Genomic DNA, 24,883 nt, shown 5'->3' on the forward strand with positions numbered 1-24,883 from the left:
GCTTGGTTTATTTTGAGGCTTTGTGTTCACTAAGATTACATTGAGTTATCAGCCATTTGTACACAAGGATTTGTGTAAAAGCAGTCTAGAAGGTTTCTGGAGAGCGTGGAAGATAGCTTCCTGACGCAGCTGGTTAGAGAGCCTACCAGGGGAGGTGCCCCGCTAGACCTTCTGTTCACAAACAGTGACGGACTGGTGGGAGATGTGGTGGTCGGAATCTGTCTTGGGCAGAGTGACCACAGAATGGTAGAATTCTCTATTCTTGGCGAAGTCAGGAGTAGGACCAGTAAAACCACTGTCTTGGACTTCTGGAGGGCTGACTTTGGGCTGTTCAGGACACTGGTTGGCAGAGTCCCTTGGGGGGAGGTTCTGAAGGGCAGAGGAGTCCAGGAAGGCTGGGCACTCCTCAAGAAGGAAATCTTAATGGCTCAGGAGTGGTCAGTCCCCACGTGCCCAAAGACGCCCAAAGACGAGCTGACGTGGAACTAGACCAGCCTGGCTGAGCAGAGAGTTGTGGCTCGAGCTTAGGAGCAAAAGGAGGGTTTATAATGATTGGAAAAGAGGGCGGGCTACTCAGGAGGACTATAAGGATGTTGCGAGGCTGTGCAGGGACAAAATTAGGAAAGCCAAAGCTCATCTGGAGCTCAATCTGGTTACTGCCGTTAAAGATAACAGAAAATGTTTTTACAAATACATCAACACAAAAAGGAGGACTGAGGAGAATCTCCATCCTTTACTGGATGCGGGGGGAAACTTAGTTACAAAAGATGAGGAAAAGGCTGAGGTGCTGAGGTGCTCAATGCTTTCTTTGCCCCAGTCTTTAGCGGCAAGACCAGTTGTTCTCTGGATACCTGGTACCCTGAGCTGGTGGAAGGGGATGGGGAGCAGGATGTGGCCCTCACTATCCATGAGGAAATGGTTGGTGACCTGCTACAGCACTTGGATGTACGCAAGTCGATGGGGCCGGATGGGATCCACCCGAGGGTACTGAGAGAACTGGCGGAAGAGCTGGCCAAGCCGCTTTCCATTATTTATCGGCAGTCCTGGCTATCAGGGGAGGTCCCAGTCGACTGGGGGCTAGCAAACGTGACGCCCATCTACAAGAAGGGCTGGAGGGTAGACCCGGGGAACTATAGGCCTGTTAGCTTGACCTCAGTGCCAGAGAAGCTCATGGAGCAGATTATCTTGAGTGTCATCACGCGGCACTTGCAGGTCAACCAGGCGATCAGGCCCAGTCAGCATGGGTTTATGAAAGGCAGGTCCTGCTTGACGAACCTGATCTCCTTCTATGACCAAGTGACGCGCTTGGTGGATGAGGGGAAGGCTGTGGATGTGATCTACCTTGACTTCAGTAAGGCTTTTGACACTGTTTCCCACAACATTCTCCTCAAGAAACTGGCTGCTCGTGGCTTGGACTGGCGTACGCTTTGTTGGGTTAAAAACTGACTGGATGGCCGGGCCCAAGGAGTTGTGGTGAATGGAGCCAAATCCAGTTGGAGTGGAGTCCCCCAGGGCTCAGTGCTGGGGCCAGTCCTCTTCAATATCTTTATCGATGACCTGGATGAGGGGATCGAGTGCACCCTCAGTAAGTTTGCAGATGACACCAAGTTAGGTGCGTGTGTCGATCTGCTCGAGGGAAGGAAGGCTCTGCAGGAGGATCTGGATAGGCTGGACCGATGGGCTGAGGTCAACTGCATGAAGTTCAACAAAGCCAAGTGCTGGGTCCTGCATCTGGGACGTAACAACCCCAAGCAGCTCTACAGGCTGGGAGATGAGTGGTTGGAAAGCTGCCTGGCAGAGAAGGACCTGGGAGTACTGGTTGATAGTCAGCTGAATATGAGCCAGCAGTGTGCTCAGGTGGGCAAGAAGGCCAACAGCATCCTGGCTTGTATAAGAAGCAGTGTGGCCAGCAGGGCTAGGGAGGTGATTGTCCCCCTGTACTCGGCTCTGGTGAGGCTGCACCTCGAGTACTGTGTTCAGTTTTGGGCCCCTTGCTACAAGAAGGACATGGAGGTGCTCGAGCGAGTCCAGAGAAGGGCAACGAAGCTGGTGAGAGGTCTGGAGAACAAGTCTTATGAGGAGCGGCTGAGGGAGCTGGGGTTGTTTAGCCTGGAGAAGAGGAGGCTCAGGGGAGACCTCATCGCTCTCTATAGGTACCTTAAAGGAGGCTGTAGCGAGGTGGGGGTTGGTCTATTCTCCCACGTGCCTGGTGACAGGACGAGGGGGAATGGGCTAAAGTTGCACCAGGGGAGGTTTAGGTTGGATATTAGGAAGAACTTCTTTACTGAAAGGGTTGTTAGGCATTGGAATGGGCTGCCCGGGGAAGTGGTTGAGTCGCCATCCCTGGAGGTCTTTAAAAGACGTTTAGATGTAGCCCTTAGAGATATGGTTTAGTGGAGGACTTGTTAGTGTTAGGTCAGAGGTTGGACTAGATGATCTTGGAGGTCTCTTCCAACCTAGACGATTCTGTGATTCTGTGATTTGTCCAGTGTGTATTAGGAAAGGTGTATTTCATATCTCATTGCCTCCTGAAGGATTTAAGCTTGCATTAGAAACACTTGATTTACTTTTAGTGAGACTGTTTTGTGGCTGTGTCAGTCTGCCGTGTCCTCACTGAAGCTCTCTTTCCAGATAAACTAGTGTCCCTTTATTCTTGTTTTCAGGTGTTAGTGTTATTTGCTTCTGACAGATGCAAATGGGAACGTACACAATGATTTATACAAACACGAGGATGTTGGTAATCTTAACAAATAGAGCAAAAGTGTGACCAGTAAAGAAACGTGAAGTTTAAGATAGCATCTATTAAATAAATAATAATTCCTTTCAATGTATTTATTTTTATTTGTTGTTTCAGCTTTTAATGCATTTTTTTAATCTGTTAATTCATCTCATCACAAACAGTTCACTGCCACCACCTGAAAATCTCAACACACAAGCCAAGCAGCCTACCAATAACTAAAACAGCAAAGTATAGCATTATAGGATATCATTATCTCTGCATGTAAGCAGGAAATAATAATTCTTGCAAATGTAACTACTACAAGCAGAAAGATGAATAATAAGACATATCTGAATGCAGCTGTAATAAAATAAACGCCTTCAAGGTAAGTTCGCCCCCCCCGCCCTCCCCCCCAAGAAAAGATGTGTATTCAGTAACACACATTTAGCTAACACAGAACAACCCAAGCGATAACAAGGCAGCTCATAACTTTCACCTGTGCTGGAAAATGTAGCAAAAAGCTATTTCCCTTCTAATGAATTAGGAAAGTTCCTTTACATATATTAAAGCACAAGCTAGAACTGGAACATATCAGTGACAGTGTCACCTGTTGATGCCCAAAGAAGAATTCCTGCTTTCCTGTCTGCCTTCCTGTCTTCCCTCCCCCTGCCTCCAGCATGGTCCAGTGTCTCTCCTACATCATCTGTAGCACACGCTTGGAGCCTTTTGCCCAGCCTTCGTGACTTGTTACAACAGGGTGAAGGACAATTCTTTCAGCAGCATAAGAGCTCACCTTACCTAGGAAATTACATTTTTGATTTTTCATCCTGCTGAAGCCTCACAGCTTAGCAATATTGTCCCATCAGGCCTTCACCTGAAATGCATGGGAAGCCAGCTGGTAGACTCCAGGTGATTTTGCTGAGCTTTGGGTAGAGGCAATAAAGATCAACCCAACAGGTGCTGCCATGTGTGATCTGGGAGACCAGCATTTCTTTCAGGATCAAGAGTAGTTGTGATTCTGCCAATCTCACTATGGATTCTTGTGTACGTTACTATTGTGATACATCTGCTAAACAGATATATAAGAGGCCCCTAGAGGAACTGTGCACTTCTTGCATGGTACAGCGATGAGGTAGAAATGTGAGAAAACCTACCTCTCTGGACTGACAGCCTTCCTCACTGCTCTGCTAGATTTTGTACCCAGCTTATTTAAACAAGATTATTAAATTTTTATTTTTGCAAGTTTGATCTGCTCCAATGTCTGCATTGAATGATGGTGTTTGGTTGGTTGTTTTTTTGGTTGGTTGTTTATTTGTTTTCTCTCCCTTGCAGACTCAGCCCCAAGGTGAACTCTTTCTGTCTAGACATTGCTAGAGGAAGCCCACATTCATGGTGCAGAGCTGTCAGAACTCACTAGCAAATCTCATAATCCTAAACCACATGATTTGATAGATGGGAGAGTAGGTCTTTGGAGGTACCTATTAAATAAATGCAAGTACCTCATTTAAATAAAAAGGGATTCTAGTAATGAGCTGAGACCAGATAACTAATAATACATATCTCAACTTTAATACAATGTATCTCCACTAAACTGTATTCTCTCCTAAAATACAAGTGCACAGTTTAGCTGTGCTTTCTATCCTGTAAATTCTCTAAGTTATGATTGTTTTTCTCCAAATTGATGGATAGATGCATTCAGCAACAACTTTCAGATTTTATTGTAATTTAGAAACCTGTATGTTTCATTACCAAATTGTTGGAGGGGAGTGTAATGAATTGTTGTGTGAAATGCAAGATATATCTGAAGAAAAAATATTGTTACTATTTTTTTTACTAAAAAGTTGAAAATATACCAGTCACGTAGAAGCAAGTAGAAGTATATCATAACATATTATAAAACCAAAGTGGAAACTCACTGATTTGAAATCTTGTTCTTGATCTTACTCAGAACAGTTTGGAAGTTCATTTGAAAGAAAAGGCCATTTACTCAGCAAAAGTTGATTGTACAGGAAAAAAAATAAATTATGACATGAGCCTGTGGTTCCCCTTTTAAAATGGCTTGCCATGTATTTTAAAATCCTGATTTTCTAAAAAGGCCTTCCACATTCTGAAAGTGAGCTATAAAGCAATAATCTAGTTGTGTAATTGATTCACAGATAACTGCAGAAAAAAATAGTCCAGAAATCTGTGAAAGTGCTAGACAATGCAGTACAGTTTACCGTGTGAGAGATGAATGCTGACACTACAAACATGATGTGTCAATCCATTAAGAGCACTTGGGCAGGTAGAGTTTCTGAGGGAGTTGTCAGTTAACATTTCCCGTGAGAATTGGAGGTAATTGAACTGTCCATAAATATGACTGCTGAGCCTGCAGAGAGAGTAGCTGTGCAAAGCAAATCTCCTGTTTATGCGTTGCCAAATGAATGGTAAAGAAAACATAGCTTTTAGTCTCTTCAGACAAATCTGGTCCTGTCACAGTAGGAGAGCATAAGGCAAATAGGAATAATTTCCTGGCAAATAGGAATAATTTCCTATCTGAGAATTGCTTCAAATCACCATCTTAGACCTGCTACAATGTGCCTGCCACTTCTGGGTCCCAGGCTGCATTCTTTACAGCCTCCTCCTGGGTGTTTTTGTCATGATTACACTGTGTCAAAGAATTTGTCACTTCTGAAACCCATCACATTCCACCTTACTTTATGCACTTGGTTGAAGCACTGAACAAAGTGTCCAATTATTCTGAGCTCTCTCTTAGCAGTCAGCAGAGAAAGAATAGCATTTCCAGAAAGCAGTTAACGTTATAGGCTGTGTTGTTCTGGGAGATGCTCTCTCTCTCTCCATGAGCTGTAGTAGGAAACTGGGTTCTAATCAGACAGCACAGATCCAGAAAATGAGTTGGTACATATGCAGACATCAGTTTTTGATATAGTCATCAGGCACTTTTAGATTTCCTGCAAGAAAAAAAAAAAAAAAAAAAAAAACCTTTTCCACATCTTTAAATATTGGGCAGGCAACAGGCCAGGCAGACTTGTAAAAGGATTTTGTTTTTCTTCTATTTGGCCTGCAAAGTAAAGGACTTGTCATGGTCAAGTCTGTAGCACCAACCGTATTTAACCAAGCATCTGAGTACTTCCCACCTTTAAGGATCCAGAAGTAAGAAAAGGTGTTCCTGGAGATTGAACTTGTTCTAAGGAGGCTGGTGTTTGGAGAATAATTGTAGCTGTAGTGGATCCACCTATGTAAATGTTCACTGGGAAAGCTGAAAATCTTAAATACTGTCACTTAAAAAAGGAAAGATTTTTTAAAAACTTGTTTCTAGTAATCATAAGAGAATAAGGATAATGCTCAAGACCAGCCAGCAGGGAATGTGAGCACAGCTTTCAGCTGGAAAGTGGACACAACTGCCAGGTTGTCATGGATAAGTGGTTTCATTCCCGCACTTCAGTTTCTTTATATGCACCAAAATAGACAGTGATGGAAATGCGGTACTGAGAACGAGAATCGCCATTTATGCTTTTGTTTTATTAGCTGCACACAGATATGTAATGATTTTGATAGTTCCTTTCTACATAATATAAAAGTAGCCAGGAATGATAAATATTATCCAACAGGTGTGGGTTTACTGGCCTTCTTTTGTAAAGATGTGGTAACTTTTTATCAGCACGCTTTGCTTTCTTTCTAGCTTCTCTTCAGAGTGATCTTATCTACCCTTTTCTAGGAAGCTGCTTGTTTTCCTGCTATACCTATACAGTAATTATTACTGTTCTTCCAATTTCTTTGTAGGATTTTGATGATTTATCAGAAACAGATATAAGCAGTGAGGATCAGCATTGTAATATCGAGCCCGACCTTATGGAAGAGGAGCTTAAATCCAGGTTATTTCAGCTTGGAGCGAAAATGAGTGACAAGGAAACATCTTCTGGTGAAGAACAAGAATCTGAACCTAGAACAGACCCTGAAAACCAAAAGGAGAGTTTGTCCTCAGAAGAAAATGGCAAAAGTATTCAGGAGGAGTTAAAGAAGGTAAGTGGTCATTATAGGGGAGTGAGCTTAATACTGTAAAAGTTAGAATCCAGAAATAGATGCTTGTGGTTAGAGAATAAAACACAGCTGATTAAAAAAATAGGTCCTTTAAACTGGGTCTGAGTCTGCAACCCTTGTGCAAGTAAAACTTCGATTAAGGTGTGGGCTTCTTCCTGTGAGCCTACAGCATTAACTCTAAAGCAGTGAACTTCGTTTGTGTAATAAACATGTTAACTGATTGATACTAATGAAACTATGTCTGTTTATACTAACTGTGAATCTACTTGCATATTTTTATTTAAAGGCACGTTCAGATCTCCTTTTTTCTCCTTACTAACCAGCAAGCAAGGTTCAAGTTTTTTCTTTCTTTCTTTTTTTTTTTTTTTTTATTTATTTGCTCCCCTGGTTTTGGTATTTTTAGCTCATTCTGGTATCATAGATTCTTCTTTTGCCTCTCTGTTGGAATATTTTGTGCTTCCCTAAAACTTTATGGCCTGTTACACTGTCAGCTAATAGGTTTCTGGCAGTAGTAATGTATTCTGGTGAAACAGTAATCCAGTGTCAGTTCTGATAATGAATGAGATCTTCCATTCACACCATTTCACCCTACAGTAAGATGTCTGACTTAAAGTGTCACTCCACTTAACACCTGCTCTCTTCCCTTCCTGCTTCTGAATTTCTCTTCATATCATATAGTGTACTGGAATGTGGTATTCAGCCATCTTTTGTGCTCAGTTCACCATAGAGGAGAATTAGAGAGAGAATTAGAGGAATTGATAGCAGAACTTGCTTCAGCTGTAGAGAAACAAGCAGCCTGCTTTTGTTCTTATCCCTGACAGTTGTCTTTAAAGGTGATTTAAGTCTTCTGATGTGAGCCTTCTCTTTGGAAAGGTGGCTGTCCAGCATCTTACAATGAAATACTGAAGAAGATGATGGTGTATAATACCAGCTGTGGCTATGGTAACCTAAAATATGAAGACATACCTAAATTCATTAGGGTGGAGTAGAGTGGAGTAGAGTGGAGTAGAATGGAATGGAATGGAATGGAATGGAATGGAATGGAATGGAATGGAATGGAATAGAATGGAATAGAATAGAATAGAATAGAATAGAATAGAATAGAATAGAATAGAATAGAATAGAATAGAATAGAATAGAATAGAATAGAATAGAATAGAATAGAATAGAATAGAATAGAATAGAATAGAATAGAATAGAATAGGTCATTTGGAAGGAACCTTCAAATATCATCTAGTACATTTGCCTGACCACTTCAGAGCTAGCCAAAAGTAAAATCGCATATAAACATGCAATACCTTTAAAATGAGTGTATGACATGTCTCAATGGAGACAAGCATAGAAAACTTATCTTCAGGGAACCAGTAATTTTAGATGCCTCAAAAGCCAAATGTCCCAGTATGCTGTCTCTTTAAAAAGCCCAATTTCTGAAGAATACATGTGTAGGGAATTGATCTTTCAGACTGGTATTTAACATTCTCAGACAGAGACACAGACTTCTGATAGGGGCATTGAGTTTCAAATTAAGTTTACAGAAGCTCTAATTCTGAGCAATTAAAATGAGAGCTCATTTGCCCACAGTCTGCTTTGAGCTCCTGAACACAGATTAAAAACTGTATTTTAGCCGTCCTGCTTATATTTTATCAGTGCTGATTGTCTTTGTTAGCTGTTAGTTTTCTATTCTCTGGCTTTATACTGGAACACATTAGCAACCTTAAATCACAAAGAATTTTTTGTTACAATATACCTGACCATAGAATAAAAAAAGATTAAAAAAAAAAAAAGTCTCTTTCATTGAGTCACTGGAAATAGGATACCTGTTGGTCATGACGATCTGACTTCTACATGTCTGCACCTTTAAAAATCTAGACTTCTGGTTTTCAGTGGAAAGTGGGAATCTCATGTAGTCGCACTGAGCTGATACTTTTATAGGATATTTATTACATCAAGACTTTTATCAATGGGAAGAATTGGCACAGCTTGAGTAGTGGGGAGTTTGCTGAAGTTGGGTTCTCAGTGTGAAGTTATGGGTTCTCAGTTCTCCCCTTAAGCTGTGTTTTTGAGTTGTATAACTGCAAACTTGTTTGAGATAGAAGGTTGAAAATGTTTCCTTTGAGATATTTGTTTAGGTCATGTGGGATACTTGAGGATTTAGGCGGGTATTAACACTCATTAGTTTTATGCTTTAGATTTAAACCCTTCTAGACCTTCAGTACAACCATCTTCAACATTTCTAAGCCTATGGTTGCCTAAAATGTTCTTCTGGAGATTCACAGCTCTCTAAAGCAAATATAAGCCTACAGCAGGCTTGCTTTACAGGTAATGTTTTGTGCTTATTATGCTACAGAAGCAGTCTGTGATCTTTGAGGGGACTGCAGATTCCTGAAAAGCCTGCTTTTTCCAGCTGTGTAATGAAATGCCATGGGGTCCTGAATGCTCAGGCTGGAGTTAGCCTGCAGCCTCTCTATATTTCAGGTGTGAACAAACCATGTTCATGTTGTGCAACTATTCTATTAGTGAAGCAACTTGGACTAGCACAGTGATTTGCATATTTTTTGTGCCTTGCTTTTTTTTTTTTCTTTTTTTTTTTCTCGTTAAAACACTAACCAAATACTTAAAGAAAAAAGCAAAATCTAAATCCCCTTGGGAGTATCTTAATGATACTAATCCTGAGAATGCCAAGCATGATAAATGGGGTATATTTAGCTCTTGCTCACTCCTCTCTCCTTCTATTTTTTTTTCATGAAGATGAACAGGACAGGTCTATATTTCATGGTACACCACAGAATTACATTCTAGAAAACAATTTTAGCAGTGCCTACATAAATGTGGCATTTTGAATGCAGTCTATCACTGTGACTACTTTATTGGATACTAAGCCATAGAGATACTGTTTAAAAAACAGACTAGCTCTTGCAAATTTTGTGAATTGTCCCATGTAGCATAAAAACTGAAATAGTTGTTAAAACCTCACTTGGGCTTCTGGCTTTGGTTGCTCTCATTTTGTACTCCTTCTTTCTTAAGGTACAAAAATTAGGAAGTTAAATTTTGGTAGTAATGTTCAGTTCTTGTCCTTGTTGCACTGATTTGCTGCTCACAACTTGCTGTGTGCTTGAGGAATTTCCTTTAATCTATTTCTTCACTTACTTCTGCTCATAAAATCTTACAACCAAGGCTTAGGAACTTTTTGTTTAAATCCTGTGTTCTGTTGACATTATTATGTGACTAGGCACACAATTCTTTTCTCAACACCAACCTGTGAGTAAGTTGGTTAAGTAGCAGTGAGATCCTGCTCCCTAAGTGAAACCTTCAAGTTCCTTGATCATATGAATGACAGCATAAATATTCTTCCCATACAATATTTATGCCTTCATTTCCTGGAAACATTTTGCTCATCTTAGGTTTTATAAAGCTTTATTTTGAGTAAAGTATGAGCTACAAGCACCATCTTCATGTGTATTTGTGCCAGAGTCCCATGTTCTTTGTTTTGAGAGAGTACATCTTACATTTCTTGCCAGGTGAATTAGCACTTTTCAACTACCAGTATGATGAGATTGACATTTTCTAGAAAATCTGCCTGGCACCTCTCTTCAGTGTGAGGAATAGCCGGTAGCTGTGGATGTGGGTGCATATTTCCACAGCAGAAAAGACAGCCAGCTCCCTGGGGTGTGTGCTGGTGGCTATGCCTGGGGTGCCCAGGGCTCACTGGGGGAGATTCAGTGAAGGAGAACTCATGGGACTTGGTTGCTGGAGAATGTGCTCATGGCCTTGATGTAGCTGCGGAAGTGCTGTTTTTTCCAAAGACCTGCAGGCTGTGGCAGGAGGAAACATTTGTTCTTGCAAGTGTGAGGGGTTTCACTCAACTGCAATCTCATTTTCTATCTTTCAGGCAGGTTGCCTGTTAGGTAGAGGTCTGAAGCTGCTTGTTGGCGTTGGAAGTGCACCACATGGTGAACCCCTCCTGTGTACCACAGAGCTGTTGCAGCATCCCAGTACAAGTGGCTGCAATGTTATAACAGCGGTGCTGTAACAACGAGAGCGAGCTTGTGTCTCCTGCTGGCTGGGTTTCCATGAATAGTTTACTCCAGTGCCTACACCATCCTCACAGAAGATAACGTAGTAGTTTTTGTGGTGGTTATCTTGCAGCTCTCTGAACTGAAAACTTTCTGACAAACTGCTAGGTATTTTGGTTGTTGGTTTTTTTTTTTTTTTTTTTTTTTTTTTGTCTGGGCAGGTTAACTGCCATCCAGCTTTGTATGCCTGAAAACTTTGGAAGTGATTGAGTAAAAATTCCCAAAGAAACAGAACTCTGTGGCTCACTTAAGCAAGAAATTTAATAGCATATTAGCTTTACTACATTGCTATTACCATGCTAATAAAACTGAGCAGTGTAATGCAAGGCCATCTTCCTGGGCTGACAGAAGATGCTTGTATATCTTCTCAGTATCTCAGTAGATACTTGCTGTTTCACATATTTATATGCAAGATTCTCAAAATAATTCATGTATTTTGGTGGATGATGGCTTTTATTATGATGTTAATTATCTGGGCAGTATTCCAAAGTCCAGAATTGAAAACTGAAAATGGGCAGCATTGTAAAATATGATCTTTAAAGTTTATGAACTGCAACCAACCTACAAACATGATTTTGAATGACAGTAAAGACATTTTTGCAAAAGAATGTGAAACAGTGTTTTTGTTTTCTTCTAAAATAGGCATGAGACTTCAGTCTTCATATTGGATTATGGATCTAAAGTTTTAAATTCTCAGTTCAACGAAGCAGTCAAAGATATGTTCTGTTTTGAACTGGGGATTTGCTGGACACAAATCCCATTCAAGAGATTTCTCCCAGATATTTGCTATTACTTATTGATCTTTACTATGGAAAATTAAATTGATCCTGAGTTTGTTTTGTCAGAATATGAGTATGGTTTCAGGCAACATAGTTGCTTCAAGAGCATTTTTTTATTGCTTTTTTTTTTTTTAAGTTTTAAATCATCGTCAGTGATGTTTGCGTTCCTCCAGTTCTGACACCTTCTGAGCTCAATGCAATTATGCCATCTGAGATGTCCTAGCATATCCTACAGGGTCATAACCTACTAGTTCAGAGGAAACATTATCTTCTAGGTCCTGTATCACATCCATCAGCTTCGTTTGAAAGTCCTCAGGTACTTTAAGGTGTTTCAAATTGTACCTTGTCTGCCTGTGTTTAAGCAAGTGAATCTACCTGTAGAAGTGCAGAATATGTAAGATTTCAGCTGGCTTCACACAGGGATTGCAGCACTTTTGTAAACAGGATTCCCATAGTTTCAAATTTGATACTTATTTATGTGCATGCTTGCCCAAGCCAGCTTTGTCCAATATGCATGAAATGGGAATCTCATTCGAATGGCTGACTACCAAAGACTTATTTACTTACCAAGAAAATGTAAAAGCCATTTTACAGGTACAGCCAGAAAATCAGTGAAGATTAGTGTAAGCTGCTTTAACAGAACGGTGGGAAAAATAGACTGTAACAACAACAACAACAAAAGTTATTATTTTCTTGTTTTTTATAAGCAGCCCAAAGACTTGGCAGTGACAGATGAGCTCTATCAGATCTAGCTGGAAGACACTCAAGAAAATGCTGCTACTCACTTAGGTGATACCTGTCACAGCACAGCCTATAGTGCAACTGTGGTTGTGTCATTGCTTCAAGAGAAAGCCACATGAGTTTAAATAGACTTAAGTTGGGGGGGGGTTAAGGTAAACCTACTGACTTGGCACTGGAGAGTGGTAGTGTGAAGGATTTCACTTGTTCATCTTGGGACAGTGAACTCCAGGCGAGGGACAGTGGCAAACAATAGGAAGTGATTTGTCACAAGACATCTCAGTTCAGCATAGGTGTTTCAGATGCAAGCATCTGGCACTGGTGAGGTACACACCCTTTTGTAACTGGAAACACATGCAGCATCCAAAAATTGAAGGGATGGCTAGCTTTTCATTTTCTTAACACCACTGTAAAAGTTTCCTTCTGTTGCTAGTGCCGCTTTGTTTTGTCATGGTGGAAATCAGTATTTCCCATCTGCTTCATTTTATAAAAAATGATGTGTCATTTGCAAAATCTGCCTTAATGAGATTGGTTATTTTGAATCCTACAAACAAAAATATAATAGGTATTTCTTTGTTTTAAATACCTTGGTAATAAAGCTAATATCTAAACTTTATGGTATTTTATATTTGATAGTTTCTTTATCCTTGCTGTTCATCCCAAACTTCTCTCTAAGTCTGAACCTATATAGATATTAACCTCTGTAGATGTTAACGTAATTTTTCTGCCTTTTTATTTAACTGCTTTTCCACTATCTAGGAGAAACAAAAGACTTTTGATCTTCATTTAAAGCTGCAATTTTTATCCACTATATTGCAGCAGGTGAGAGCACTTTATTTTGTCTGTGTCTTCTGACATCTCTTACATAGTAAAAAGTTATAAAGTGAGATTGAGGGTTTCCACATTTCCCAAGCAAAAATTCTCAAACTCAAATTATTTTCCTAGAAATATCAGGCCTGAAAAACCAAACCTCTTGACTAGATTTAGTAAGCATTGCAGAAAATGATTTTCTCATCACAGCCAGACCTATGTTATGGGAGTGACGAGCATAAAGTAGACATGTGGAGCAGACTGGTTCTCTTATTTGGATTCATTATGATAATTTGTATTTATCAATTAAGAAGAACAGAAGATAAATATAAGGTATATGGTCTTCATATTCTGATGTACTCACCTATATTAAGTGATTTGGAAGGAAAAAAAAAATACTTCAGCAATATGTTTTTAGCAGTTTCTGACCGTGGTGGTCTTCAAAACTCTTTGTAAACTCCCAGTTTAAAAAATGAACAAAACCCTTAATTCATTGCAGAGGTTTTTGACAGTGCACAGGTACTTTCTCACATTGCTGATAGTGTCTATTTCTTATCGTTCTTCTTGGTGGGATGAGGTTTCATATTCTGTGCTATTTGAGTCTTAGCTTATTAGAATCAGGTTATTAGAACAGGTTTTCATTTTATTTACTGAGCAAATATATGCTTACCTTGTATTTTAAAATACATGCTATTTTTAGTATCTCTTATGTAGCACTAAGCAAATTAATTTTGTAGCATTCTCTCAGCCATAAAAAAAGGAATCACTTTTTTTGTGTCAAAGGTTGATGCTTAATTCAGCAAAACACATAACCCCCTCAGCTTTTTCTTTTTTCCATAATCTTAGAGTTAAGTTTTGTCCTGTAAGTTTTAATTGCCTTTTAGATCTTTTTTTTTTCTTTAGTAAAAATATCAAGGATGATTTTAAAGAAAAAATATTTTTTCCATTTGTGCAACATCATCATCCTGTAGATACTCTTACAGAATCCTGTGCAGATTTTAAGACTTGAATATTTCCATTTCCAACTTGAACCATAATATTATACCCACTGGAAAATAATTTTCTTCCTCATGAGTATAGGAACCTTGGTTTTATAAACAAGACATTGCAAATTATAAAAACTAACATCTGTAACTATATTAACACAGTGGACTGAATTCATTAGTTAAAATGAAGTATTGAGAATTACCTAACACAACCAAAAAGACTGATAAGGTAATTTGGCTGTGAGGTAATTTAACTTTCATTTTCTAAATGAGGACACATAAATGAAGTTATTGACGTTAAAGTCAAGGCAAGAAGTCCCAAACTTACACTTGTGAGTCATTTCTTAATAGCATGTCTTTTCATAGTACGCTTGTCTTCAATCAGTTATCAAGGGAAATTTTAGCTTTCTTTCCCAGTTTTTGTGGTATTGATTAGCTAGGACATACTTTTAAGCCAAAAGATCTTTCGAAGGTCAGGGTTGATGACTGCAGTTAATGGTCGAGAATTGATGGCTTTTTTCGTCCCACACTGTGACTTGACCAGTGTCCCAGATCTTTCTTGCCTGTACAGAAGATGGGCTTTTGGTGGGCTTTTCAGGGCATTCTCAAGGCTGTACTATGAACTCCCACATGGGTTGGGAGAAGGGGAAAGGCAGGGTTAGGTTTTGGTTCTGTTTTTTTGTCAAGTCTGGATTCAGTCCAGTTACTCTGAAAAGATGAATCAACCAAAGGCAAAGCAGAGCTTCTCCCCAGTCCCTCTCAATTCCTCACGCGAAGATGAGGGCTATTAACTGAGAAACAGGCACACAACTGAGAGCGTTACAGAACAGTTTGAGACTGGAGCTAAAAATGACTGCAGTACAGGTCACCAAGGACATGGTCAATACTGACAGGGCTGTTAGTGATGGAAAGCTTCCCTTGCTCGGTTTCTGGATCTAACTGTTGATATCAACTGTTCTCTATCGAACAGTAAAGTAAATAATTTACATGCAAAGGAAGTGGTGTGGAGATGTCATAGGCTGCTGAGTTCCATACATGTACTTAATATTCACCTACTCTTAGCAGTTTGGACACTTATGTTGCTTCAGGTTTATCAATCTGCTTTACTTCCATTGCTCATCATCCTTTGCACAAGAATGCAAATATAGTTCTAAAAAACACTTTCCAGTGTAGCATCCCTAATTTAAAAAAAAAAAAAAAGGAAATTCTGGCAGCGTCAGTAGGGAAAAGAGAGACAGCAGCAGAGAGGGGAAGTGGCTAAAGGTCAGTGATAGGTAGTTTAGACCACTGAAACACTCTCTTCAGCAAAACGGGAATCCTTTCCATCTGTCCAACAACACATAGAAACGGCAGTATAGATGTTTCATAAGATGCTGTTTGTTGTATTCAATGTATACAGGCACACGTGTATGTACATGTTTGCACACACACACACTTTTTTAGTATTTCATTGGTTTTAAAACTGTTCCACCAAGAACTCAGGAACCTGAACTTCTCATTTTGATTATGTCTAATGTATTTGTAAGCCTGGTTAGGAATTATCATAATATATATATATATGTTTTCTTCATTCCATTAAACTCTTAATCTCAAATTCAGTAGAAAATAAATTATCATAATCAGTATATACATTCAATTTTGGATGAACTGCATCAATTTAATTTGAGAGGAGTGGTGTCAACAGAGCAGCATGGTAGCACAGATGAAATCATAATGCATCCCAGTGTTTTGAGAAGAATGGCTGTGCTTAGTTTTTCTGTGATAGCTATTTGTAATAGAGATTGCTTTCTGTGTCTCACATCCATATTAGTTCTTTGCTTGACAAGATGGATGGGAGAGACTTCATCATGGCATGTCATCTGTCTCTTTGAATCCCTTATAGGTGTTAACAATGACCTTTCTTGCAAAGGCAAAATCAAATTAGACAGCCAAAGGTCTTTATAGCAATTTGAAATGTCCACCTACCAGCATGATATTGTGTGCGCGTGTCTGTGAATTTTAGGTTATTTTCACAGAACCTTGTAACTTCTGAGTTTGACGTGGGTGTTTGGGGAGAGGATTGTGAAAGACTAAAACTCCAGGATAACACTTTTTCTTTTTCTTTTTTTTTTTTTTCTTCTGTATTTCCCTTTATATATCTTAAGTAATTATCTCTAGATTACCCCACTAGGTTTGCAAACTGGCCATTTTGGAATATAAGCAGTTTGAACAGCATTTGACATTTTCTGAAGAGATAGAAACATATGAGACAAAAACATTAACTGAGGAGCTGTTTTGTTTGTTTGTTTGTTTGTTTGTTTTCATTTTGAAAACCCCTGAACTCTTTACATATTAATTTTATGTCTCCTTCAGGCAGTCCTTAATCTCATCTCACTTCTATAAGTATGCAGCCCAAAGTAAAACTGATTTCCAAATATCCTTTAGCAGAAAACTTACACACAGTTTGAATTTAAATAATTCCAAGATATTGCTTGTACTCTTCAGTTTTGTGAGATCTACTCTTCAGATGTACTCCGAGGAAAATCACTTCTTCTGGCCATTTAATTTCTTTATGGTGTTTAGTGCTGTACCTTTGTTATGCTATAAAAGTAGATGTTTCACAAGCGTAAAGAAAAGCTTTAACTCTTTGACTCAGATACCTCAGATACCTGCAGGCTAGCATCAAGGTATTTTCACGGAGACAAGCACTTTATGAGCATTTATCTAGCTGCCATGCACAACATTTAATGTGAAGCAAATCTTAATCTTCAGTTTTAAAAACCAAGCAGCATCTGCCACTAAGAACTTATCAAAAATCTAGAAAAGCTAAAAATCACATTTCTTACTTGCTGAACTTTTCTTTCCCTGTCCATTACATACTGAGAAGGAAGGGTATTTTACTCAAAATCTTGATTTCATAAAACTTCCTATCACAGAACACTTTACCAGGAAAACAATAACTGTGTTCTGCAGTAATTGGTCTCTGAAACTAGATAGGAAGGGGGACGGGGATGAAATAAGGCTCATTAGAGGTGTGCCAGGGGGAACAATGGCAAGGCCTGGGGAGAAGGCAATGGCCCAGCTGAAGTGCATCTACACTAATGCATGCACCATGGGCAACAAACAGGAGGAGCTGGAAGCCATTGTGCAGCAGGCTAGCTATGACTTGGTTGCCATCACTGAAACATGGTGGGAGCACTCCCATGACTGGAGTGCTGTAATGACTGGCTATAGGCTCTTCAGAAGGGACAGGCAGCACAGAAGGGGTGGTGGTGTGGCTCTCTATATTAGAGAGTGTTTTGATGTCGTAGAACTTGAGACTGAGACTGGGAATGATAAGGTTGGGTCCCTGTGGGTTAGGATCAGCGGGAAGGCCAACAAGGCAAGCATCCTGGTGGGGGTCTGTTATAGACCGCCAAACCAGGATGAGGAGACGGATGAGAAATTCTACAGGCAGCTGGCGAAAGTTGCGAAATTGTCAGCTCTTGTCCTCGTGGGGGACTTCAGCTTCCCTGACATATCCTGGAAATGCAATACTGCTCAGAGGAAGCAGTCTAGGAGGTTTCTGGAGAGCGTGGAAGATAGTTTCCTGATGCAGCTGGTTAGCGAGCCTACCAGGGGAGGTGCCCTGCTGGACCTTCTGATCACAAACAGAGAAGGACTGGTGGGAGATGTGGTGGTCGGAATCTGTCTTGGGCAGAGTGACCACAGAATGGTAGAATTCTCTATTCTTGGCGAAGTCAGGAGTGGGACCAGTAAAACCACTGTCTTGGACTTCCGGAGGGCTGACTTTGGGCTGTTCAGGACACTGGTTGGCAGAGTCCCTTGGGGGGAGGTTCTGAAGGGCAGAGGAGTCCAGGAAGGCTGGGCACTCCTCAAGAAGGAAATCTTAATGGCTCAGGAGTGGTCAGTCCCCACGTGCCCAAAGACGAGCTGACGTGGAACTAGACCAGCCTGGCTGAGCAGAGAGTTGTGGCTCGAGCTTAGGAGCAAAAGGAGGGTTTATAATGATTGGAAAAGAGGGCGGGCTACTCAGGAGGACTATAAGGATGTTGCGAGGCTGTGCAGGGACAAAATTAGGAAAGCCAAAGCTCATCTGGAGCTCAATCTGGTTACTGCCGTTAAAGATAACAGAAAATGTTTTTACAAATACATCAACACAAAAAGGAGGACTGAGGAGAATCTCCATCCTTTACTGGATGCGGGGGGAAACTTAGTTACAAAAGATGAGGAAAAGGCTGAGGTGCTGAGGTGCTCAATGCTTTCTTTGCCCCAGTCTTTAGCGGCAAGACCAGTTGTTCTCTGGATACCTGGTACCCTGAGCTGGTGGAAGGGGATGGGGAGCAGGATGTGGCCCTCACTATCCATGAGGAAATGGTTGGTGACCTGCTACAGCACTTGATGTACGCAAGTCGATGGGGCCGGATGGGATCCACCCGAGGGTACTGAGAGAACTGGCGGAAGAGCTGGCCAAGCCGCTTTCCATTATTTATCGGCAGTCCTGGCTATCAGGGGAGGTCCCAGTCGACTGGGGGCTAGCAAACGTGACGCCCATCTACAAGAAGGGCTGGAGGGTAGACCCGGGGAACTATAGGCCTGTTAGCTTGACCTCAGTGCCAGAGAAGCTCATGGAGCAGATTATCTTGAGTGTCATCACGCGGCACTTGCAGGGCAACCAGGCGATCAGGCCCAGTCAGCATGGGTTTATGAAAGGCAGGTCCTGCTTGACGAACCTGATCTCCTTCTATGACCAAGTGACGCACTTGGTGGATGAGGGGAAGGCTGTGGATGTGATCTACCTTGACTTCAGTAAGGCTTTTGACACTGTTTCCCACATTCTCCTCAAGAAACTGGCTGCTCGTGGCTTGGACTGGCGTACGCTTTGTTGGGTTAAAAACTGACTGGATGGCCGGGCCCAAAGGGTTGTGGTGAATGGAGCCAAATCCAGTTGGAGTGGAGTCCCCCAGGGCTCCGTGCTGGGGCCAGTCCTCTTCAATATCTTTATCGATGACCTGGATGAGGGGATCGAGTGCACCCTCAGTAAGTTTGCAGATGACACCAAGTTAGGTGCGTGTGTCGATCTGCTCGAGGGAAGGAAGGCTCTGCAGGAGGATCTGGATAGGCTGGACCGATGGGCTGAGGTCAACTGCATGAAGTTCAACAAAGCTAAGTGCTGGGTCCTGCATCTGGGACGTAACAACCCCAAGCAGCGCTACAGGCTGGGAGATGAGTGGTTGGAAAGCTGCCTGGCAGAGAAGGACCTGGGAGTACTGGTTGATAGTCAGCTGAATATGAGCCAGCAGTGTGCTCAGGTGGGCAAGAAGGCCAACAGCATCCTGGCTTGTATAAGAAGCAGTGTGGCCAGCAGGGCTAGGGAGGTGATTGTCCCCCTGTACTCGGCTCTGGTGAGGCCGCACCTCGAGTACTGTGTTCAGTTTTGGGCCCCTTGCTACAAGAAGGACATGGAGGTGCTCGAGCGAGTCCAGAGAAGGGCAACGAAGCTGGTGAGAGGTCTGGAGAACAAGTCTTATGAGGAGCGGCTGAGGGAGCTGGGGTTGTTTAGCCTGGAGAAGAGGAGGCTCAGGGGAGACCTCATCGCTCTCTATAGGTACCTTAAAGGAGGCTGTAGCGAGGTGGGGGTTGGTCTATTCTCCCACGTGCCTGGTGACAGGACGAGGGGGAATGGGCTAAAGTTGTGCCAGGGGAGGTTTAGGTTGGATATTAGGAAGAACTTCTTTACTGAAAGGGTTGTTAGGCATTGGAATGGGCTGCCCAGGGAGGTGGTTGAGTCACCATCCCTGGAGGTCTTTAAAAGACGTTTAGATGTAGCCCTTAGAGATATGGTTTAGTGGAGGACTTGTTAGTGTTAGGTCAGAGGTTGGACTGGGTGATCTTGGAGGTCTCTTCCAACCTAGACGAATCTGTGATTCTGTGATTCTGTGATTCCCCCTGTACTCGGCTCTGGTGAGGCCGCACCTCGAGTACTGTGTTCAGTTTTGGGCCCCTTGCTACAAGAAGGACATGGAGGTGCTCGAGCGAGTCCAGAGAAGGGCAACGAAGCTGGTGAGAGGTCTGGAGAACAAGTCTTATGAGGAGCGGCTGAGGGAGCTGGGGTTGTTTAGCCTGGAGAAGAGGAGGCTCAGGGGAGACCTCATCGCTCTCTATAGGTACCTTAAAGGAGGCTGTAGCGAGGTGGGGGTTGGTCTATTCTCCCACGTGCCTGGTGACAGGACGAGGGGCAATGGGCTAAAGTTGCACCAGAGGAGGTTTAGGTTGGATATTAGGAAGAACTTCTTTACTGAAAGGGTTGTTAGGCATTGGAATGGGCTGCCCAGGGAGGTGGTTGAGTCGCCATCCCTGGAGGTCTTTAAAAGACGTTTAGATGTAGCCCTTAGAGATACGGTTTAGTGGAGGACTTGTTAGTGTTAGGTCAGAGGTTGGACTGGGTGATCTTGGAGGTCTCTTCCAACCTAGATGAATCTGTGATTCTGTAATAAATGCCAGTATGGATTCTTATATTCTGCTATAAGAAAACCTTTTTCTAATTTAATTTAATCTTCCTTGGAAAGCCATCATTAGCTACATCGAATAATAATAATAATAAAAAAGTTAAGAAGTAATGAAAGCTGAACTGGGGCTGCAGTTCTTGAAATGGAGAACATACATCAACAAAGATGATGAAGGAAATGTACATGATGAAAATGTAGTGTCTGGCCTTTATCCTTTTTTGTTCACTACGGATAGGATAGAATAAGAATTAGGTACTTGTAAAAACAAAGAATAAAACAAAGTAACATTGATTTCCTCCTCCATTCTATAAAATTATTGATCTGTTTTTAACCTAATTGGCACTTGTGAAAATAAATGGAAAAAACAGTAGGCTATTTATGGGGTTCAAGTATTTGTTCTCCTTAAGAGAGCCCTAGGCTTCCTTGTTCAGGTCTGTGTTAGCTGTCCTAACAAGCTAAAGATCTGTATGCAGTAGCATACTGTATTTACTTTGTTCTCATTCTCTTTAATCTCATGTATCTAAGTACGTCTTGTAATCCAGAGAAATAACAGTGCTAAAGATGCCTTAATGTACTGATATACAACAATTGAGCACACACTGCTAAAGAAGTAGTTTTTCAGTGAAAGTCTTACCTAACAAAAACGAACAACAAACTAAAGGAAAGACATAATACAAGAGGTTTTCCAGTTAAATCCAGTAGAGTCTGTATGAAGGAAACGAATGTTATTTCTCCTATATCCTGCTAGGGAAGCCAGCTGGCATATTGATTAATATAATATTTAAGTGATGTGCATTTGTTGTTAAAGACATATTTCACCAGTTACACTTCTCCATACTGTATGATTTACTGTGTAGAATCCAAACAGTTTCCTCATTTTTGATTCTGCAGATATTTTGTTTTGGGGAAAATATACAGATGGGTGGGTCCCTCAGTCACATGCATAAGTATTTGCAGGTTTGAGGAATTAATTAAATTTTGGTCTGAACTTCCCACACTTTCTTTTAGGCAAAGCAACATTGAAAGTGTTGCACGTAAATTCAATGAGAGTGTTTGTATTGGCTTCAACAGGCTCTGCCTTGATCTCAAAGCTGTATAGTTTAGATGTTGAATTTGATGCTTGAGGGAACATCAGGTAAAATTTTATTGCCATCAAAGGGGTTGTCCTGAAAGCTAAAGCTCTGTAAAAATCATCAGAATTGGGATAGGTAATAACAAATTGCAAATTGATTAAAAATTGCACATGGATTAAAAAACAGAAGTCTTACAGTTGTGTTTTTTTTTTTTTAAACATGGATAAAACTGCATGCTTTTCCTTGGTATTTGATATAAGTTATTTCATAAATATTTTTAAAAACTGGTTAATTGATTTTTTTTAAAAATGGGATACAAATGTGTACATGCCTGTATCTCAACCTTTCGTTTTTGAGGCCATCATATAATTCCTAGCGATCATCTATGTAAACTGCTGTCCTCATGGGGCTTCTGAAGATCTGAAGATTTCTCTCCCTTGTACACAGCTGCAATGTGATAGCTCCTGTATGGAGACAGGTGATTCCACATCTGTTTGGCAGGACCCCAAAAAGATGATTGTGGTTAAAAAAACTGTTTAAAAGCTATTGCAAAAATAGCTGTATCTAGCTCATTTGGGTTTTAAAGCGGGATATATGTAGGTTCCTTTGACATAAGTTTTGGACCAGCCCTCTAGTAGAACTAGTGTTGTGGAATAATTGTGTGTGTATCTTATTTTGTATGCTGTATCACTGTGCATGTGTTGAAAAGGGAGGGAGAAAAAGTAGATTCCTCAGCAACTAGCCAACCATATTATGTTAGCATTTTTAAAGCTACAGCTTTAAGCTAAGCCATGTTGCATAATACCTCTCTGTGCTAATTTAATGCTGTTTTCTCTGTCTGCTCTTGTAACAAAACAGAAGTACTCTGCTGTCTCTCTCTGCAACATATCTACAGAGGTCCTGAAAATCATCAATGCCACCGAAGAACTGATTGCAGAATCCACCAGTCCCTGTGATTTCCCAGATGATGCTCAGGACAAGGGAAGAGGGACGTTCCCACTGGGGACAGACCCCATCAGACTTGATGAGCAGCTCACTACACTGGAAGAAAACGTAAGAACGTGAATCAGTGTATGAGTGAGTGTATGTGTGTGTGTGTGAGACAACTGAAAAGAGAGAGTGCTCAGGTAGGTACCGTCAGTGTGTGTTGAGAATGAATCCCATGTTATTAATTCAATACACAGAGAGAACAAAAGATCTTATTTCAAAGAGGTGCTCAGCTGCTTGATGTTTTGTTGTGGTTTTGTTTTTTGTTTTAATGTGTACTTTAAAATATGTGAAGGAGGGGAAGAGTTGCATGTGCTGAGTTTTAGAACTAATTTCAGAACCCCTACATTAAAAATTAATTTAAGCCCTCCGAATCCCTGTGGCTGTGCTGCTGTGCCATGCCTTGATGAAACCACACATCTCCAAGTCCCAGCACAGCCTGATTATTTTAAGGGCTGGTAGGGAAAGCATTTTCCAAGTCACATGGAGAAGAAATGGAGGACCTCTTCCTCCACCCATGCTTTCCCTGCATACTGAGATGAGTACCCAGGGAGCCAGAGCTGCCCACTGTGCTATTAAAAACAGCTGGCTAGAGAAGCTGAATTAAACATTTCTGTTCAGCCACATCTGAATCTTCTGTCCTTTTTCATGAGTACCTGTCATCTGCAGGGAAAAGCGTAATGCTGAATCAGAGAGGGAAGCCACTACTCAATGGAAATTTTCATGCATCCACTTAATGGAGTTAGTACACTTGCAACTTCCGATTTTCTCCTCTTCCCACATTTAACTGATTACATTTCAGTGATTTTTCTCTTCGTTAGGAGCTTTTAAAGATCGTACAAGAATCCAGGCTGTCCTATTATAACACCCTGATCAATTCAAGAAAATAGATCCTGTTTGTCTTTAGTCCCTAGAAAATTTTCAAAGACAGAATCTCCTCTTGGGGGATAAAATCAGTTTCCTTCACAGAAACCCACTCCCACAACAGCCTGGATTCCTCAGAAAGAATGCAATTTGCAGAGAGGTTCTCCCACAATTTTTTGTCTGTGGAGAACTGTGTTGCAGATTATCTGATGTGCATTTTTTTTCCGCACTTAAGCTCCAGCAATCCTTCATGTCTTTGTAACTATTTGACGTCTGTGGTGCTGTGACCCCTAGTTGTTCATCTGAGCCAAGCATTCCTCACTGGTCACTGAGGCAGAGCATTTCTTGCTGTGGTGTTTCCCTGCTTGCAGCGTATTGCTGATTTATCTTCTCTCAATGGCCTGCATAGTTCATAAGGCATCCAGTTGGGTCAGCCTTGCTGTGTCCCCACACTATATCTTTCTCTGCCCCACACAGGATTTGAAGTACATGACAAAACTGCGTGGTTTCATGATTTCATCACCACAGTCAATATGTAAATTTAAAAAGTCTTTAGAAATCCAGGAATCCATATTTTTTCCCAATGCAGGTGGGGGCATACCTGCATGCAGCATATCTTCTTTGCAGCAAATTGTGAAAGAGGATCTGGGTGCACATGTAGACAGACACCTTACTGCGTTCATTCTTGTTCTCAGTGTTTTGTTGATTGTACATGCATCAGTGGGGAGAATGTAGGGGCCACCTGTCCCAGCGCTAGGTCTGGTGGGTGTTAGTAGAAGCTATGCATATCTAAATGTTGGTAAAAATAAGTCTCCTGAATCTGAATGTTAATGTATGCAAAAGGGTGTAATTTCACGGAGACCTGCAAGTACACCATTGCTGCTTGAAGTGCAATGATTGTTCAGGTAAAAAGAATCTTAAGAAAAATCTTCTATTTAAGTCTAGATGGAAAATGTTCAATAAAACCAAAATTTAACAAATATGGGGGTTCTTATGTTACAAAAATATTGTTCACCTCTTGCCATGTTTTTCTATTGTCCTGTTTTATTTATTTATTTATTTTTGCTTGTGAAATATCCAAATTATTGTGAAGAGAATTTTGGCATAGCATTTAAACGCGTCTTTCCTTCAACTTCCTAAAGAGGTTTCTGATCATAGTGCTCTTCTTTCTTCTTTCTCTGATATTTAGATGTGATAGAGAAATCAAAAAAGAACATGTTAATCTGAAGTGGCTGTGGTACATTGCACCAGAAATACGTACCACTGATGTAAATGGAAAGAATACTTTAAACCCACAAAGCAGGAACATTTCTATTTAAATCAGA

The 24,883-nt window shown here is 41.0% G+C and overlaps 1 protein-coding gene across 14 annotated transcripts in view; it reads left to right on the plus strand.

Moving 5' to 3' along the window:
• Positions 1-24,883, plus strand: part of MYRIP (myosin VIIA and Rab interacting protein) — a 254,003-nt gene that overhangs the window by 220,321 nt on the left and 8,799 nt on the right. For all 14 annotated transcript variants that reach the window (XR_014580615.1, XM_083826509.1, XM_083826515.1 and 11 more), the window contains 2 exons: positions 6,503-6,742; positions 22,566-22,760. Coding sequence is in view for 13 of the 14 variants with exons in the window: in XM_083826509.1 (XP_083682635.1) it covers positions 6,503-6,742; positions 22,566-22,760 (435 nt within the window). In the remaining variant the exon portion in view is untranslated. The remainder of the gene's footprint in view (positions 1-6,502; positions 6,743-22,565; positions 22,761-24,883) is intronic.

The sequence above is a fragment of the Anser anser genome (genome assembly GCF_964211835.1).
Source record: "Anser anser genome assembly, chromosome: 2".
Classification (NCBI taxonomy): Eukaryota; Metazoa; Chordata; class Aves; order Anseriformes; family Anatidae; genus Anser; species Anser anser.